At 33.4% G+C, this 17,210-nt stretch overlaps 1 protein-coding gene across 5 annotated transcripts in view; it reads right to left on the bottom strand.

The window, feature by feature from the left end:
- The window catches only part of DZIP3 (DAZ interacting zinc finger protein 3), a 109,277-nt gene that overhangs the window by 39,098 nt on the left and 52,969 nt on the right, over positions 1-17,210 (bottom strand). For 4 of the 5 annotated variants that reach the window (XR_003309924.1, XM_026456830.1, XM_026456828.1 and 1 more), the window contains exons 12-18: positions 16,701-16,753; positions 11,387-11,463; positions 9,141-9,758; positions 7,308-7,340; positions 5,805-5,974; positions 4,962-5,006; positions 1,757-1,782 (exon numbers count right to left, since the gene is read on the bottom strand). Coding sequence is in view for 4 of the 5 variants with exons in the window: in XM_026456830.1 (XP_026312615.1) it covers positions 1,757-1,782; positions 4,962-5,006; positions 5,805-5,974; positions 7,308-7,340; positions 9,141-9,758; positions 11,387-11,463; positions 16,701-16,753 (1,022 nt within the window). In the remaining variant the exon portion in view is untranslated. The remainder of the gene's footprint in view (positions 1-1,756; positions 1,783-4,961; positions 5,007-5,804; positions 5,975-7,307; positions 7,341-9,140; positions 9,759-11,386; positions 11,464-16,700; positions 16,754-17,210) is intronic. The other variant, XM_026456832.2, reaches the window with a different exon arrangement.

Consider the following 17,210-nt stretch of genomic DNA (forward strand, 5'->3'; position numbering starts at 1 on the left):
TGTCGTAACATATCATAGAGTGTTATTACACAAAACTAGATGGTATAGCCTACTACACATATTGCTTCGAGGCTACAAATCTGTTATAGCATATTACTGTACTGAATATGACAGGCAGTTGTAACAAGTATTTCTGTATTTAAACGTATCTAACATAGAAAAATTACAGTAAAAATACAATATAAAACATAAAATATTGTATACCTGTATAGGGCATTTACCATGAATGGAGCTTGTAGGACTGGATGATGCTCTGGGTGAGTCAGTGAATGAGTGGTGAGTACTGTATACTATTGTAGACTTTATAATAAACACCATAAACTTAGGCTACACTAAATTTATAAAAAGTAAAGTAATAGCACTACAATGTTATGATAGCTACACCACTACTAGGCAATAGGAATTTTTCAGCTTCATTATAATTTTATGGGACCAACATCATACCTGAGGTCTGTCCTTGATCAAAATGTTGTTATGCAGCACAAAACTATACAGTAACAGCTTTGAGATAATATAGGAAAATGTTCATATTTCTAAGATGTAAACTGAAGAATGAAGGGGTGAAATTACAAGGATGTTTGGGATTGAAAACACTTCAGTAGAGAACAAAATGTCAAAGGAAGTATGAAACAAATGTGAAAAACATAGATAATTGTTGAATCAGAGTTATAGGTATATATGTTATTATATATATACCATTCTCTTTACTTTTGTGTATATTTGAAAATTCTCATTTAAAGACAAAGCTTCCTAGATGATCTGATCATTATCCAGATTTGGATCCACTGTGTAAGCAAGATGAGCAAAGTGACTGATGACATTGTTTTATCTTTATTAAGCTATATTTACGGCATTTAGACACAGTCTAAAAACAAAACAAAACTATTGCTCCAGTGGTTCAACTTGTTGCCAAAGAAAGTGAAAACCCATTTTAAATGATGAACTATTTTATATATCAAGTGGATCACATTAATTGAAAATATCAACAAGTGATAGCTTTAAAGTTAACAAAATATGTTCTTGCTGCTGTTTTAAAGATATCTTACTTTATGTCCTCAGAATTCTCCAAAGTCACTACTACTCAATTAACAAACTTTTTGGTAGGAATAATGATCTCTTCATTAGACTGTCTCCATCCCTTCCTTCGTCTACTACACTGTTATTAATCATGCACAATACATGCAACATACAGTGATAATTTTGCCATTAAAATGTTTCCATTAAAGGTTCAAAATTCACTGTGAATAACTGGATTAAAAAAATGCAGGTTAAGTCTTAAAAACAACAAAGCCAAACTTTTTGGTAAAAGGGGTGACTGGGATATAACAAAACTAGATGGTATAGCCTACTACACACCTAGGCTATATGGCATAACCTATTGCTCCTAGGCTACAAACCTAGGAGTGATGCATCCTTTAAAATAGGTCTTAGTTGAGATTTGGTCTAGACTACAATGTTTAGACTAAGATACAGTCTAACTACAATACAGACTATATTTTAAAACGACTCAAGTAGCCTTACAGAAAAATGGTAGGAGGTTCTATTCTTCCAAAGCAAATGATAATTAAACATTAAATGATTGTTTAACTTTTTTGTTACTTCCTATAAAAAAGCAGCAACTTATTAATTATTAAGACAAGGAACTATCCTTCTTCTCTTAGAAAACTTCCCAAAGGAAGGAAGCCTGTGTCGTATTAGGAAAGTATGCCTTAAAAATACTAAGAAAAACTTAAAAATTAAATAAACTAATACTTACACCTGGTCTTCTTTTGAGTCTTTGTTCTGAAAAATAACCTAAGAATTAGTAATCTATATCAACTATATCAAAACAACATAATAGTAATATAATTACATTTAGGTCAGTGTTTCTCAAAAAATTTTTGATCATAACTAAAGAAATATATATCATGATGTCATATGCACTTACACATATACTTTTATACCTAAGTATAAAACTGAAATATAAGTTCCACGAAGTAAAACTTATTCATATTGTATGTGATGAACTCTAGTATTTTTTATTCCTATTTATTTTATTTCCTTTTTTTAAAATGGCAGCTGTGATCTATCAACTTGGTCTTATAATCTACTGAGTCTTGAAACATGACTTCAAAATCACTGATTCAGATGAGAGGTGAGTATTGGAGATGTGTTTGTACCTATTGATACACCTTTGGACACAATGTATATAATTCCAATTTATTCCTACACTAACTACAAGGGTTCATGAAAACCTATATATAAGGAGAAATCAGACAGATACATTAAGAATCTCACAGAAAAAGAAGTGTTAAGATCACATTTGAAAAAAATCTTAAAGTCCTAAATTTCATGTTCATTAAAATAAAACTATAAAGGCAGCATACCAAATAAAGGTAGTATCGATGGCATTTAACACGCATTAAACTAAGAGTATTACGGTATTAATTTCTACCATCTCTTGCATACAAGAAACTTCAGGGTCTCCTTCTCTATAGATACAATGCTGTATGTACAAATTTGTTTAGCTTTCTTGTCTGTATACTAAGATTTTTGTGTTTCAGCATCTGTCCTTATGCTTAATGTCCAGTAATGTCCAGTACCAATTTGATTCTATGTTTTAGAATTATTGACTCCTGCCTTTGCTCTAGTGTACTTGAATACCTGAGTTGAAAAGACTTGATTGTTCACAATAAACACATCTAGCATAATGGATTATTTCTCAAATTCCCTTTTGGCTCTTCCCATGACAACTTTATGCATGAATGTATCAGCTTCGTATGGCTGATACATTCATTGGCATAAAGTGAGATTGGCCAAGGTCACCCAATTTGATGACCTGGATTTATTTCCTGTCATGTTTCCTTTTTCCCAACACTTCATCACAGGTCTTCTATTCTTTTGCCCAACTTAACCCTGAGTGGAGGATGTGAGGATCTTATTAACCCCCAAAAGAGTAATTTATAATTTGGATATATTAGAAGCCAAATACTAAATACTTAACTGAAGAAAGAGAACATATAGAGCGGCTACAAAGTTCCTATACATACTAGTTAGAAGTTATCTGTACTGCCCCTCTATTTGCTATACAAATTTTACTTTTCCTTCATATTCTTTCAGAGAGTCCCTGATAGGTATTTTTAGAATGTAAGTCAGACATATTATGTAATAAAATAAGTAAAAGAGGACACAGTTTCACTCATGGAGACTTTGTCAGCACTGTAGAACACAAGCAAATTTCTACATGCTAGAATTTTTCATGAGAACTTCTAGTTAGAGAGTTTAGTTGATTTTACTTTTTTTTTGTTTGTTTTTGAGATGGAGTCAGTCTCCCTCTGGTTGGCTTCACTTTTTATAACTGGTTGCTTTGCACTATAACTAGACAATTCTTTGTGCCTACAATATAGGAACTGATTATTTGAATAAGACTATTCCATATGAAGTAATAATATGCATAAATTTTTAGCATTTCATAGGTCCTAGGACATTTTTTAGGTCCCACTTTAAAATTTAGGTAAAAGATATAAGATCTCTCTTTTAATGTCCACATTTTATCTTGATAAAATTATCTTATTTCAGAAAGTATTTCAACTTTACTTAATAATATAAATTGAAGAAAACCTTAGGATGTTAAAGAAACAAAAGTTCCTAGATATTTGCTAACATTTAATTTAAAAAATTAATATTACTAGTCACGAATTTTTGAGTGGTGTAATTATATTTATAATAACAAATATATTATTTCTAGTTGTGTTTGTTCCCTTTTTAATTTCAATTTGAAGTAGAAATGGGATTTTAACTAAAATTTGAGAACTTAAGCATTACCATATTTTAATTTTATGGCAGTAAAGGCAAGACACACTATATGCCCTTGCAACTTAGTTTGGTGGTTTGACAGCTGTGAATTTACTTGGACAGTTTTATGTAGTATTAGACCCATGACTTACCAATACTTTGGCAAAAATTAAAAATATCATCAAAATAACAAATTAGTTTGTTTTATCAGATAAGAACTGTCTAAAAGTAAGGAAAAATATCCATACTCATGTCTTTAAAAAATAAAATTTAACTTTCATAACTTTTAAGTAAAATAAATTATAATAAATGATTGTTAAATATAACAATGATATTTTACTTATCAGATTCGCATATAAATTCTTTTTTAAATCTTGACTTCATTAGTATTTTACAAATTCATCTTCATTGTCTTAAGTTTCATTAATGATTACAATTCGTTTACACTTCCCAATGACTAACAACATGGGCTTACCAGATTGTGGTTGGGCAAATATCCTCATTCAATTTATAATATACAGAATATATCAAGATTTTAAAAATATTTTTCAGGCTAGAAAACAATGTTTTTTCACCACAAAGTTGCATAACATGGTGGTTATCTATATGCTTGATTACAAAAAGACATGTGGCTTTCCCTTATAGTTTTCCTAGCAATTAAGAGACTCACTGCTAAAACTGTGCTAGATACTGACTTGTATCTAGCAACTGACAAATATCAAAGCAGCAGCAATGCAAGAGGTTTGTATTTGTACCTTTTTGTGCACATTATTGCATTTTTGGCATAGTCTCAGACAAAAAAAAATCAAGATTTCTTAAAAGGTTTGAAAGCTGCTTCTAATCATATCAATAAAGATATGACAAAGAGCTGTTCTTAAAACAATGAGTACTCATTTTAAAAATAAGTGGTATGTAGAAATTAATGAAATTTTCATGTGACTAATTCAGTCTATATTTATATATGCAAATGTATAAATTACAATTTAGGGAAATATGAAATACAATTTCATACTTGAAAATCATTCAGGATATAACATATGCAGACTTCTCTATAATCATATATTCAGTAAGCTATTGAATCATTTGTGTTATATGTCTATTTGAACTAATTTAAGTTCTAACAATGAATTCATATATTTAATCAAGTGTTCATAATCAGTTATTATAATGCTATTATAATCTCTTACCTTTTTATTCTTAGTCTTTTTCTTTTTCCTTTGTTTACTCTTAACCTAGTAGATAAAAAATTATTTATTAAATACGTAATTCAAACTGTCCAATGGGTTATTTTGCAAAATATGTTTCTCTAACCACTAAGATCTTTTGTTTTTAATATTATAGATATTTCTTTCTAGATTCTATGGAAACAATTATTTTTGTTTTCATCATTTTTATCTTAATCCTAGTCTTCTGTCCTTAAATAATCACTGATGAATAAAGGAACGACACATAATGTCAATAAGTAGGTTACTAATAGAAGTTCACAGATGCTCACTTACACACATGGATGTGAGTAACAAAGGAGGAAGGTACTTTTTAAAAAGCAACATATTCATGCCTATAAGATGAAAGATCTAAGAAGAATTTAGTGACTATATAATAACCATTACCACTTATTTGTAAAGAAATATGGAGATTCCATTCTGGATGATTTACATTCTACCTCTGTGCAAACAGTCTTGAAATATCCCACTTTTCTCTTCCTTTCTTTCCTCTCTATTTTAGACTATACTTTCTTCTACTTTCTAATACCTTCCCATATCCACCTCAATTGGGATTAAAAAAAAAAATTACAATCTAGCATAATGCTTGCCATGTAAGTATTTAAGAAATGATGGCAAAATAAATTGTTATGGCAGGAAAGATTATGGAAGGAAGTACTGAGGAAAGGACCATTCCAATTCAAGCTCTATATAAACACTACGAAAATATAAGCTAAAATTATCTGGGATGCTTTAACTACAGCACATGCAACAAATTAAAGGCCCAGAATAAGTTCTTCTAACTCAAATATTAATGAGAGCTTATACTTCCTGGAGATCTTTAAGAGATTCTGTTGAAGATTCACTGGGTATTGAGGCCCCATCTTTATTAAGTTCTGCAAACTGTATTTCAGGGTTTGATTTCACATTTATATTGTACTCCATGAGAGGTGGACTTAGTTCTTCTTCCTCATTCTGTAACTCTTCTATTTCAATACCTAAACATTAAAGACAAAATTCTCAAAATCTAGATGAAAGCACTTTCAGCTTATCAATATTAAAATGTTTGCCAAAAAAGCAACATTCACAAAATAGAAATAAAAGATATCTTACTCTTTTCAATTACTCGATGAAAATGTGTTCATTTATCAATTACCAAATAATATGTGCAAACACCAGCCTGCAACTAATCAGTATGAACCTGAGTGCTATGTTACCTACTGGAATCTTAGGTAGACTCTAGATATTAGATACTCTAGAACTTAAGTAGACTCTAAATACTAACATTTTGCATGTCCTGACCTTGATTCTATTAATACTTCAACTCATATTATTTTAGCACATATATCTGAAATATAAAGAATAAGAAGATAGAAGATCTATTTTTTCTGTTTTCTTTCTTTTTCATAAGAGGGGTGTGAGCCCCCTATTATGTGACCTTTTCTTTGAGACTTTGCTCCTTGATACTGGCCCAGAGACTCAGTCTCAAAACTTGTGGACTTTGTCTGACTGGTCTCAGAGAGTCCAGCATTTTATCCCAAACAAATCTGTGGTGGTGTATTTTTAAGTATAATTTTAATTGAAGAATATTAATTGCACTTAAAAAAAACAACAGCACAAAAATGGCAATAAAAAAATTACAACATCACCTGGCAAAAAAAGTATATAGCTATAAACAATAGACAGACTAAATGAAGTTATACACGCTAAACAACAAACAGAGAAAGCAGGAAGGTATTTTTTGCCTGCTAAGTTTCTGTGACTAAAACGTTAGAACATAATCTTTGGGAAAATCCTGGAGCACATGCACTAAGCCAAAGGCAGAATAAAGCTCATTCTTGATTCAGCAGATCAGTGGCAATTTGATCACATGATTTTCCAATTTCTTTTTTTTTTGGAGACTGAGTCTTGCTCTGTCACCCAAGGTGGAGTGCAGTGGCATGATCTTGGCTCACTGCAACCTCTGCCTTCTGCGTTCAAGCGATTTTCCTGTCTCAGCCTCCTGAGTAGCTGGGACTACAGGCACCCGCCACCACACCTGGCTAGTTTTTGTATTTCTAGTAGAGATGGGGTTTCACCATGTTGGCCAGGATGGTCTCGATCTCCTGACCTTGTGATCCACCTGCCTCAGCCTCCCAAAGTACAGGGATTATGGGCGTGAGCCACTGTGCCTGGCCCAAGTTCTTCACAATTATAGTTTATCATTTAGTTTATCTGATCAAATAAAAATTCCATAGGTATCTCTTGTTAAAAAGTCATTTACACATTTTATTTTTAAATATATTTACTTAAAATACTTAAAATATACATTTTATTTTTAAATATACTTACGCTGACTGCCTGTTATTGACTGTAGAGCAATTCCTATAATACATAAAGAAAAATTTTAGATGTACAATTGCAACAAATGAATGTCTGGCTAGGATTAAGAAAAGGCAGAATATTTTTATATTGCACAAATTTATTCTATAAGTAACTGGAAAAATAACCAGCTTTGCTCATCAATCCAGTTTAGACAAGACACAATCTTTATCACATAAAGGTTATAAACCCATGATTAGAGAAAAAAAAAGTAAACAAAAATGTGGTATCACAGATAAAGCCTAGAACACAAGCACTTTAAACCAAGCAACAAATACTTTTGTTTACAGTCTAAGGCCATGAAACAATAGTTAATTACACAGCAAACCTCCATTGAAAGTTGGGACCTTTTTAGCAATCTGATTTATCCAGATCAGCACTTGCTCTCCTTGCCCATTAATACTGAGCACTACAATGTGTATCAGGCTGTGTTAAGCTCCAGAGATTGAATGGTGAAGAAAAAAAGGACAATCTTCATGGAGATTTAGTGGGATGATGGATGTTAATCAAATTATCAGATATCCAAATAAAAAGCAACTATAATAGCTGAGGAAAGAAATATAAGATGGTAAGAAAGCCTCTAGTAAAGGGACTTGACCAATAAGCTCTTCTGACTGCTTGAGTAAGAACTGCTTAAAATACTTTGAATTGAATGGGTGCTCAAAACTCTTTCTCAAATACTCTATTCTCGTGAATTATTTAAAATCCTAATAGAGTAAATGTATTTTTTAAAACCCTAATTTATAAGTTAAAAATTCTTGCCTGACTTTCTTATATACCAAACTCAGTGTCCTCTTCTTTCATTCTTAGATTATGCAAGAAAACAAAGGTATTCCAGAGCCTTAGTAAATACCAGGACTGAAATTGGGCACAGCAATTATCTCTGAAGAAAACCTGGACCAGTTCACTAGAAACTTGTACAATTGTGTTTATATAGCATCAATGTGGTCATCAGTTGTTCACTGGGCTGTAAATTACTTGGGACCAGGAAGTCATCCTGAATAGCACAGCAGGGTTTCAGAAATGTTGTCATGTCTTGAACTCTGCTTTCCAAAAGAATAGCTGAGAAGGTATCCTGAGATGTGGGAGAGGAGGTCTGAAGTCTTTTCCATATCAATAGACAAGTTGGGGAATGGCCAATACAAACACTTGCCTGAATGTCACCTGATTTTTAAAATTACCTACAGCCAACGAATAGCTGCTAAAATTGTAAACTAAAAAAGGTTCTGCTAGAAAGTAGAAGAAACATACATCCACACTGTCTAAACAAACATCTTTGAAACCACACGGTACCTATATGTCATGGTTTTAGACTTTACTAATTTTGGAGAATAAAACTCCACTTAATGTGATAAGTCTTCAATGATTTCTGTCTGAAAAATGTGAACTCCTCCATGTGACAAAAAAATCCTCTTGAATGTACCTTATGAACTCTCTCCTAATCTCAATAAAGCCAACCTTTTTTAGTTGCCTGCAGTATATTTTTATGTTTCTATACGTTTATTTTTGTTTCCCTCTGAAACATCCTTCTCAATCTTTTTCACCTGGCTAACTTCTGCACACCATTAATAGTTCTTTAACCATCACACTCTCCAGAAAGCTTTTTTGGACTCCTTCAGCCTAGGATTTCCCATGGTATTCTGGAAACATCTCTAGCACTATAATTTCTATTACCCTCCTGATGAGTCCATTTTCCCAAAACCATGAACTCACTGAATCTCTTGCCCTTTGCACTGTGCCTGGCACAGAGTAGACATTCAATCAACGGAAGTTTATTGGCTGAAGTAAATAATCACTTAGTACCTTGTTGATAGCAGGATAACATCCTCTGTATGATTTCTGGTACTGGTATGCCTAGGTAGATGGATAGCTGATGGTAATCAAGGGAGATATTCTCAATGGGATTCTCCTTCACTTTGTCAATATCCTCTTGCTTCATCCCAAGGCGCAGAAGAATATCTGAAACTTTTTTCCAAATTGAACTGAACTGTGACTCAGTGAGACCATTCATCAAAATCTCACTAAGGAGGATATCCCTGTATTTGCACAGTCGCAGGATGTCTGCGGATTTAGAGATGTCAGAAGATGGCGGTTCCATATTCCATCCTTTTTTGGGTGCAGGGAACACATTCAAATGTTTTATAAGAGCTAATAGGAGGCATAAGTCAAACTGTTTGGATTGTGGTAACTCCTTGTTTGGAGGATAAAGCAGATGCCATGATCCACCCAAAGGATGATTGGTCCAAAGATGGTTATAGTAGGATTCCAGCACATTCTTGTGTATAAGAAGCTCTTTTTTCAAAAGAGGGGGTGGCATAGCCTCATCAAATATTTGCCGAACAATGTCAGTACCAGAAATAATAATTATATGAAGCAGATGATAGAAATAATTATAATCAAGCTTGAAGATAGGCATTTCATCTGAAAATAAATTTTGGAAAGTCAAGACATTCTACATTAATTCTCTTTTTCTATTTTGTCTCTCACATTATATCCTAAGCTCCTGCAGGATAAAAACTATTCCAAAAGAATGAAGGATAGTACAGGGCTTTGCCACAGCCAGTGCTCAATTAGCATGCTGCTTTCTCTCTGTCAAAACATCTAAAAAAAACATGTTCCCAAGCAAAAGTAATAAGAAAGACTAATCACCACAGAAGTCTTTCAATCATCCAAGGTTTTGTTCAAGTAAATGATCTTTGGCAACAAAATGACATCACAGTATTAGGTCTTTAAAAACTCTGAAATTTGCCAAGAATGCTAATTGTCAATGTTTAACTATACTTTACATAAACAATTATACTTTATCCTAATCAGCACTGTCCAACAGAATATCGTGTGATAAAATGTTTTATATTTGCACTAATACTCATTGAGCACTGGAAATGCTGCTTGGGTGACTAAGGAACTGAATTTTCAATTTAATTTTAATTAATTTAAATTTAAGCAGGCACATACAGCTAGGGACTACTATACCAGATAGGTCAGATCTATATCAAGAAATGTCAAAAGATCTAGCTCCTTGCTACTCAAAGGGTAGCCCAGAGACCAGCAGCATCAAGCATCCACCTGAGAGCCTGTTAGAAAAGCACAGTCTCAGGCCCCACTCCAGACCTACTGAATTGAAATCTGCCTTTTAACAAAATTGCCAGATATATATCAAATATATGTATAATGTTTGAGAAATTCTGATTTAATAAACCTCATCTTCTCACTCCCTCAAAAAAAGAGGTAGGTATTTCATCAATAACATGGAATAAGGCATGAAACTGAACTATTTGGTATTTTCCTGTTTTAATAGTGCTTTCAAAGGAGAAAAGTGGGCTGAGGTGAATTAGAAAGTACTAATAATTTGGTATACGATGGCATTTGGTGTTATATGGATATCAAAATATGTGTTTCTCACAAAATGCAGCTTTATTTTATCCTTCAAGATTCTATGTTTCAAGAGATTTATTAAATTAACATTTTTGCTTGAAATACTCGATATACACTGTGGAGGCAAAGTTAAAAAGCTAATGACACAGGGAGCTTTCTTTGGGTTACCAAATACAAAGTTGGCTGGACTGCCACCAAACTATTCTTCCATGGGCCCACGGTCCCTTAATTAAGGTCTCCAGGTTCTGGGTAGGGCATTTTCTAGCACACTCCTAAAAAGCTGGCAGCTAAGTTTAGAGTACTTGGCCTCAAACTCAAAATGTTCATTCCTTTCATGTAAGGGTACTCTAATGCTTGCTCTATTAAGAAGGAATGCAACAAGGGAAGGAAGGGTTGGTAGAAAACCTCTGCTGGAACACAATCCCGTGGTATAGTCACAGTTATGCACCAGACCTAGCAAGCCTCTCTATAGGATGCCAAGGTAATGTGAGATCCATACATCTGCTGATCTTCCTGTCTGTGATTTCCAGCCTACACCAAGTGCTGGTATAACCCCAAGCTCAGCGAATGACAAACACAGTAAAGATGTGGTTGTTAATGGCATGAAAGTTGACAGAGAAGTCAAAAATTTTAACATACTTTTCAACAGAAGGCATATAAAAATAAAATAATACCTTTTGTATTAAATTTTAAACTGATCTTCGGTCTTATATCAGTATCAGTTATTTTCAGAGATATCAACTTTTTATAACTGCAAATGGAAAAAAATTAAGTTATAGTGGAAATAAAATAATGTGAAAGTCAGTCAAGATTTCTAGTATGAGCATGGCTAAGTAACTATTTTCATCTTCTACTCCTAGAAATAATTCAAGAAGGAGAAAAAATAATGAACAAATAGAGCTCACCAACAATGAAAACCCTACACTGTCACTTTCATTGGAATGATCAAGTAAGCAGTATTGCCAGATTTCATACTAAAACTATCATATTACAAACTTCCTTGCAAAAAGGATGTGTGGTAGCGGAAAAAAAGGAAAGAAAGCTTTTCATTGTAAGACAAAAAAAAACAAAACAAAACAAAACAAAAAACAAGCAAGCAAACAGAAAAATAGCAAACCTAGAAGTCCTCCCTGGACCTCTCTTCACCATATAATACTTTTGGCAATAACTATTCCAAGAAAACCCAACTCATTTAACACCTACTGATTAAAAATAATAAAGATGCTAGTAGAACATCAATACAAATAATTAGAAAAATAAAAAATAAAGTAGCAAAATGTATTAACAGAATAAGCACTAGGGGCCGGGCACGGTGGCTCAAGCCTGTAATCTCAGCACTTTGGGAGGCCGAGACGGGCGGATCATGAGGTCAGGAGATCGAGACCATCCTGGCTAACACGGTGAAACCCCGTCTCTACTAAAAATACAAAAAACTAGCCAGGCGAGGTGGCGGCGCCTGTAGTCCCAACTACTCGGGAGGCTGAGGCAGGAGAATGGCGTGAACCCGGGAGGCGGAGCTTGCAGTGAGCTGAGATCCGGCCACTGCACTCCAGCCTGGGTGACAGAGCGAGACTCCATCTCAAAAAAAAAAAAAAAAAAAAAAAAAAGCACTAGGTAAATGCTGCCATTGAACAGATGGCTTGGCTTTGAAATGAACCACGGAAAACAAAACAAAAAAATACTGGACAACAACGTTACAATGTAAGCTTAATGAGGAAAGGGATTTTGGTGGTGGCTGTTTGTTATTGTTAACTGATTTTTATCTCCAGTACCACTGTAACACTGTTAGTTGCACATTACATTGAAAAAATGTAAAAGTCTGACAATATGAAGTCATTGGCAAAGATACTGAGTAAAAGGTATTTCCCATACTGTTGGTGGGGAGTGTACATTTGTAAAACCACGCTGGAAAACAATTTGGCAAAAGCTAGTAAAGTTACAGATATATACAGGTGGCCTAGCAATTCTACTTTTAGGTATATATTCTGGAAAATTTTCTGCTCATAATGACCTAGCGACATGTACAAGAGTGTTCACTGCAAAACTATTGTTAGAGCCAGGACCTAGAAATAAACATCTGTTAATGGCAGAATGATTAAATTAGTGAAGCAATAAAAATGAAAACTCTAAAACTGTAATAGTAAGAATGGAATCACACTAAACATGATTTTAAAATGCATAAAATGAATGTTTCCACATATAATGTTCAAAACAGAAAAAATTAAACTACACTTACAAGTAACATTATGTAATTTATAAAGTAAGCAGAAGTAAAACATATTAAAACAATAGCACAAAAGAGGGAAGAAATGAAAATCTATTATTGTAAGGTGTATCTTACACTGTACATGCTGTGGTATAATACTATTTTAAAATAAACTTTGGTAAGTTAAAAATATGTATTGTAAGTCCTCAAGCAACCACTAAAAAAGGGTAAAACTAATAAACCAAACCAGAAAATAAACAATAAAGACAGGTAGGGAAAACTGAAAACAACAAGGCAGACAGTAGATTTCCAACTATATAAATTAGTAAAGAAAATACAAATGGAATAAAAAAAAATTTAAAGGCAGAGATTGTCATATTGTATATATAAAACAAGAAAGACCTATGCCACCTATATACATAGGATGAAATAAATGGATGCAAAAGGATATACCATGCAAACACTAATCAAAAGAAAGCTGCAATAGCTATATTAATAACAGACAAAAAACACTTAAGGCAAGAATACTATCAGGGTTAAAAAGAGATATTAAAGCCGGGCATAGTGGCTCATGCCTGTATTCCCAGCACTTTGGGAGGCCAAAGCGGGTGGATCATGAGGTCAGGAGACGGAGACCATCCTAGTCATCCTAGTTGAGATGGTGAAACCCCATCTCTACTAAAAATAACAAAAACTAGCTGGGCATGGCGGCGTGCGCCTGTAGTCTCAGCTATTCGGGAGGCTGAGGCAGGAGAATCGCTTGAACCTGGGAGGCGGAGGTTGCAGTGAGCCGACAGCGCACCACAGATTTCCAACCTGGGTGACAGGGCGAGACTCCATCCCACACACACACACACACACACACACACACAAAAAACAAAGATGTTAAATAAGAATAAAGGGGTCAAATTGTCAAGAAAAAAAGGTAACAATCCTAGATGTGTGTGTAGCATTTAATAAGAGTTTCTAGATATACAATTAGACAGTAGACAAAAAAAATGAATCGTATACTTCAACATTCCCTGAGTAACTGGTGGAAAAAGTAAATAATCAAAAATGATATAGAATGATGAAACAGAGCTGTAAACTAATTTTATCTAATGTATAGACTATTTCATTCAAGATCAGAAAACAGATTCTTTACAAATGCAAGTGGAACATTCACCAAGATACACAGTAATATGATCATAAAATAAATTACTGCAAGAGAATTAAACTAAAAATCAATATCTGGAAAGACAGCTGAAATATTACCAAACATTTGGCAATTTAACAAATCCTAAAGAGCCTATGGTTAAAACATACACACACACACACACAAAACTAGAAAATATTTAAAATACAATGAAAATACTAATAATAAACTTCTACACATCAAAATATATGGGACACAGTTAAAGCAATGCTTAATGTAAAATCAATTTATAAAGACAAAGGTCTCGAATCAATGATCAAAGCTTTCACCTTAAAAAAATCAAAGCAAATTAAACCCAAAGCAAACAAAAGAAATGAAATTACAAAGAGCATCAATGAAATTTAAAACAAAAACATTATAGAAAAATCAGTAAATTTAAAAGCTGATTCTTTGAAAAGATAACAAAATTGATAAACTTCTATCCAGAATGATCAAGAAAAAAAAAAAAAGACACAAATTGCTAACATTAGGAATGAGAAAGGTGACATCACTACAGAGAAAAGGTCTCTTTGGCTGAAGAAACCAGAAAACTGAAATGGAAACATGACTCCTAAGAGAATGGGGGAATCCTAGAAGGGGAAGTAATCAGAAAAGAGATCCCCAAATTCTTTCCCACAATTCTCTGACCGAACACTGAACCACATGTGTGGAACAGACTAAAAGCAGCTCAACTAAGGCCAAAAGATCTGGACTCAGACTGGATCCGAAAGTGTTCAAAGTTCACATCTAGCCAAATTAGTGGCCTGTCAAAATGAAAGTAACATTACCCACTGGGGAATAATGGAATCCAGAATCTCTACTTTGTATTTATTGTGGCCTAGCTATGTGCCAGATATTATGCTATGTGCCAGGAATGTACCAGAAAACAAGATAAAGTTCTTGCCCTGGTGGAGGTTACATTCAAATGGAGAAGAAAGTGTAATAAACGTTAGTAAATGTTTTGATAGAAATAGAAGAAATACGTTATAGAACATCTACTGTAATCTAAGTAAGGCTTTTCGAAAGTTTTAACTAGGCAAAGCAGAGTATTCCAAGCAAAGCTTGGAGGTCAAACAGTAAACTAGATACACTTCAATGCAATAACTTGGGAAGTTTCTTGAGATGGCGCACTGAAGAAACCAAAAGCAGCTCCGTATAGTTGGTACATGTATGGTTAAGAGTAAAGTGACAAGAGATGGCATGAATGAGTTCAGCTGTGTACAAGGTTAAGTGAAGAGCTAAGTTAAAGAATCTGAACTTAATTTTAAGAGCAATGAGAAGCTTCTGAAAGATCTTCACGCACAGAAGTGATATATTCCAATTTTTATGTTAGAAAAGTCCTATTGATGGTTATGAAAACCACAGACTGGAAAAAGGAAAGGCTAAAGACAGACAGTTTTAAGAAGCTGTTTGAGAATTTCAAATGAGAAATAATGATAACCTCATTTAGTTTAGTGAAGTGGTAGAGATAGGGCAGAAATAGGAAGAAATTTATATTTTAAAAACTAAATTGGCCGGGCGCAGTGGCTCACGCCTGTAATCCCAGCACTTTGGGAGGTCGAGGCAGGTGTATCACGAGGTCAGGAGATCGAGACCATCCTGGCTAACACAGTGAAACCCCGTCTCTACTAAAAATACAAAAAAAATTAGCCGGGCGTGATGACAGGCACCTGTAGTCCCAGCTACAAGGGAGGCTGAGGCAGGAGAATGGCATGAACCCGGGAGGCGGAGCTTGCAGTGAGCCGAAATCGAGCCACTGCACTCCAGCCTGGGCAACAGAGTGAGACTCTGTCTCAAAAAAAAAAAAAAAAAAAAAAAAACTAAATTGATAGGACTTTTAAAAAAGTTACAAAGTGTGTTAGAAAGAAAGATCATGAGTCCAGTTTTGGCCATGCTGAATTATAAACATTTTTGAAAAATAAAAATAGAGATATTTAGTATGCAGGTAAGTATACAGGTCAAGCTTTTAGGAGAGAGATCTGTGCTAGGTATAAAGATTTGGGCTTCATTAACTAATAAGGGAAAACTGATGCTTTAGATGTCAATGCAATGTCCCTACTAGATTGAAAAATGGCATTTACACATTAAACAGAAGAAAAAGAGAATCAATGGATTAGGAGAACATTTATATTGAAATTTCTAACTTCAGTAGCAACACTCTGTAATATCTCTATTAATTCTAGGCTTATCAAATATATTACTTTGCAATACAGTTTTCTCATCTAAGAAACAGGAAGATTCTAATTGTAAGACAAGCTTAGTGGTTTGGATAAGTTTTGAAATATAGAAAAGTCTATATTTCATAATAACTAACTTTAAGAAAAATATCTTAGTTTAAAGAAAAGGATTATTTTCACACTTAATGGGAAAGTATTCACATAATTTCTCCATCTCCGCTTTAGAACGTAAAATGTCTACAATAAATGGTGATAGAGAGGGAAACAAATGGCAATTAAATTAAAAATTAAATAAATTTTTTTCACAAACCTTAATACTACCTTAAAATTTAATGCAGCTCCATTAGATGACAGAAACACAGAAGAATTAAGCAACCAAAAAATATATGCATATTCCAAAAAAGTAACAGAATATTTTATTTTAAGCTTACCTTGCTCCTAAATTTTCAATGGTTACATATTCATCCTTTCTCACAACTTCAAACTGCAAGTAATGGGGAAAAAATAGCCCTAAAGTAGTTCAATTTTCAAAATTTGTAATGTTATTTCTTAGCTTAACATTTGAAACATACAATGAGAGTTAAGTCACAGTGAATATAAAACAAACAAAACATAAATAACAAGGTAAGTAATAAATAATCCTGATCAAAAAAACAAACTAGAGTTGACCTTAAAAAAGCAGTTCTACTTTACATCACTATAGGATTTAAATGCCAAACCTGAAATACAAAAATAGCATATTTTAAAATAAAGAAATAAGATACATTTCTAGTCATAATTTGGTCTATTTTGTTATAAACTAAAAATTCAACAAGATAGTTCATTAATTAAACCATAAAATGGATATCATCTGAGTGCATTTTATGTAACAGGTACTATATGTGATGTTCTATAGATACTTTCATAGGAGGTTATTTACAGACTAAAAGAGGTTCAGAAAG

This window comes from Piliocolobus tephrosceles, unplaced genomic scaffold (genome assembly GCF_002776525.5).
Source record: "Piliocolobus tephrosceles isolate RC106 unplaced genomic scaffold, ASM277652v3 unscaffolded_20, whole genome shotgun sequence".
Lineage (NCBI taxonomy): Eukaryota > Metazoa > Chordata > Mammalia > Primates > Cercopithecidae > Piliocolobus > Piliocolobus tephrosceles.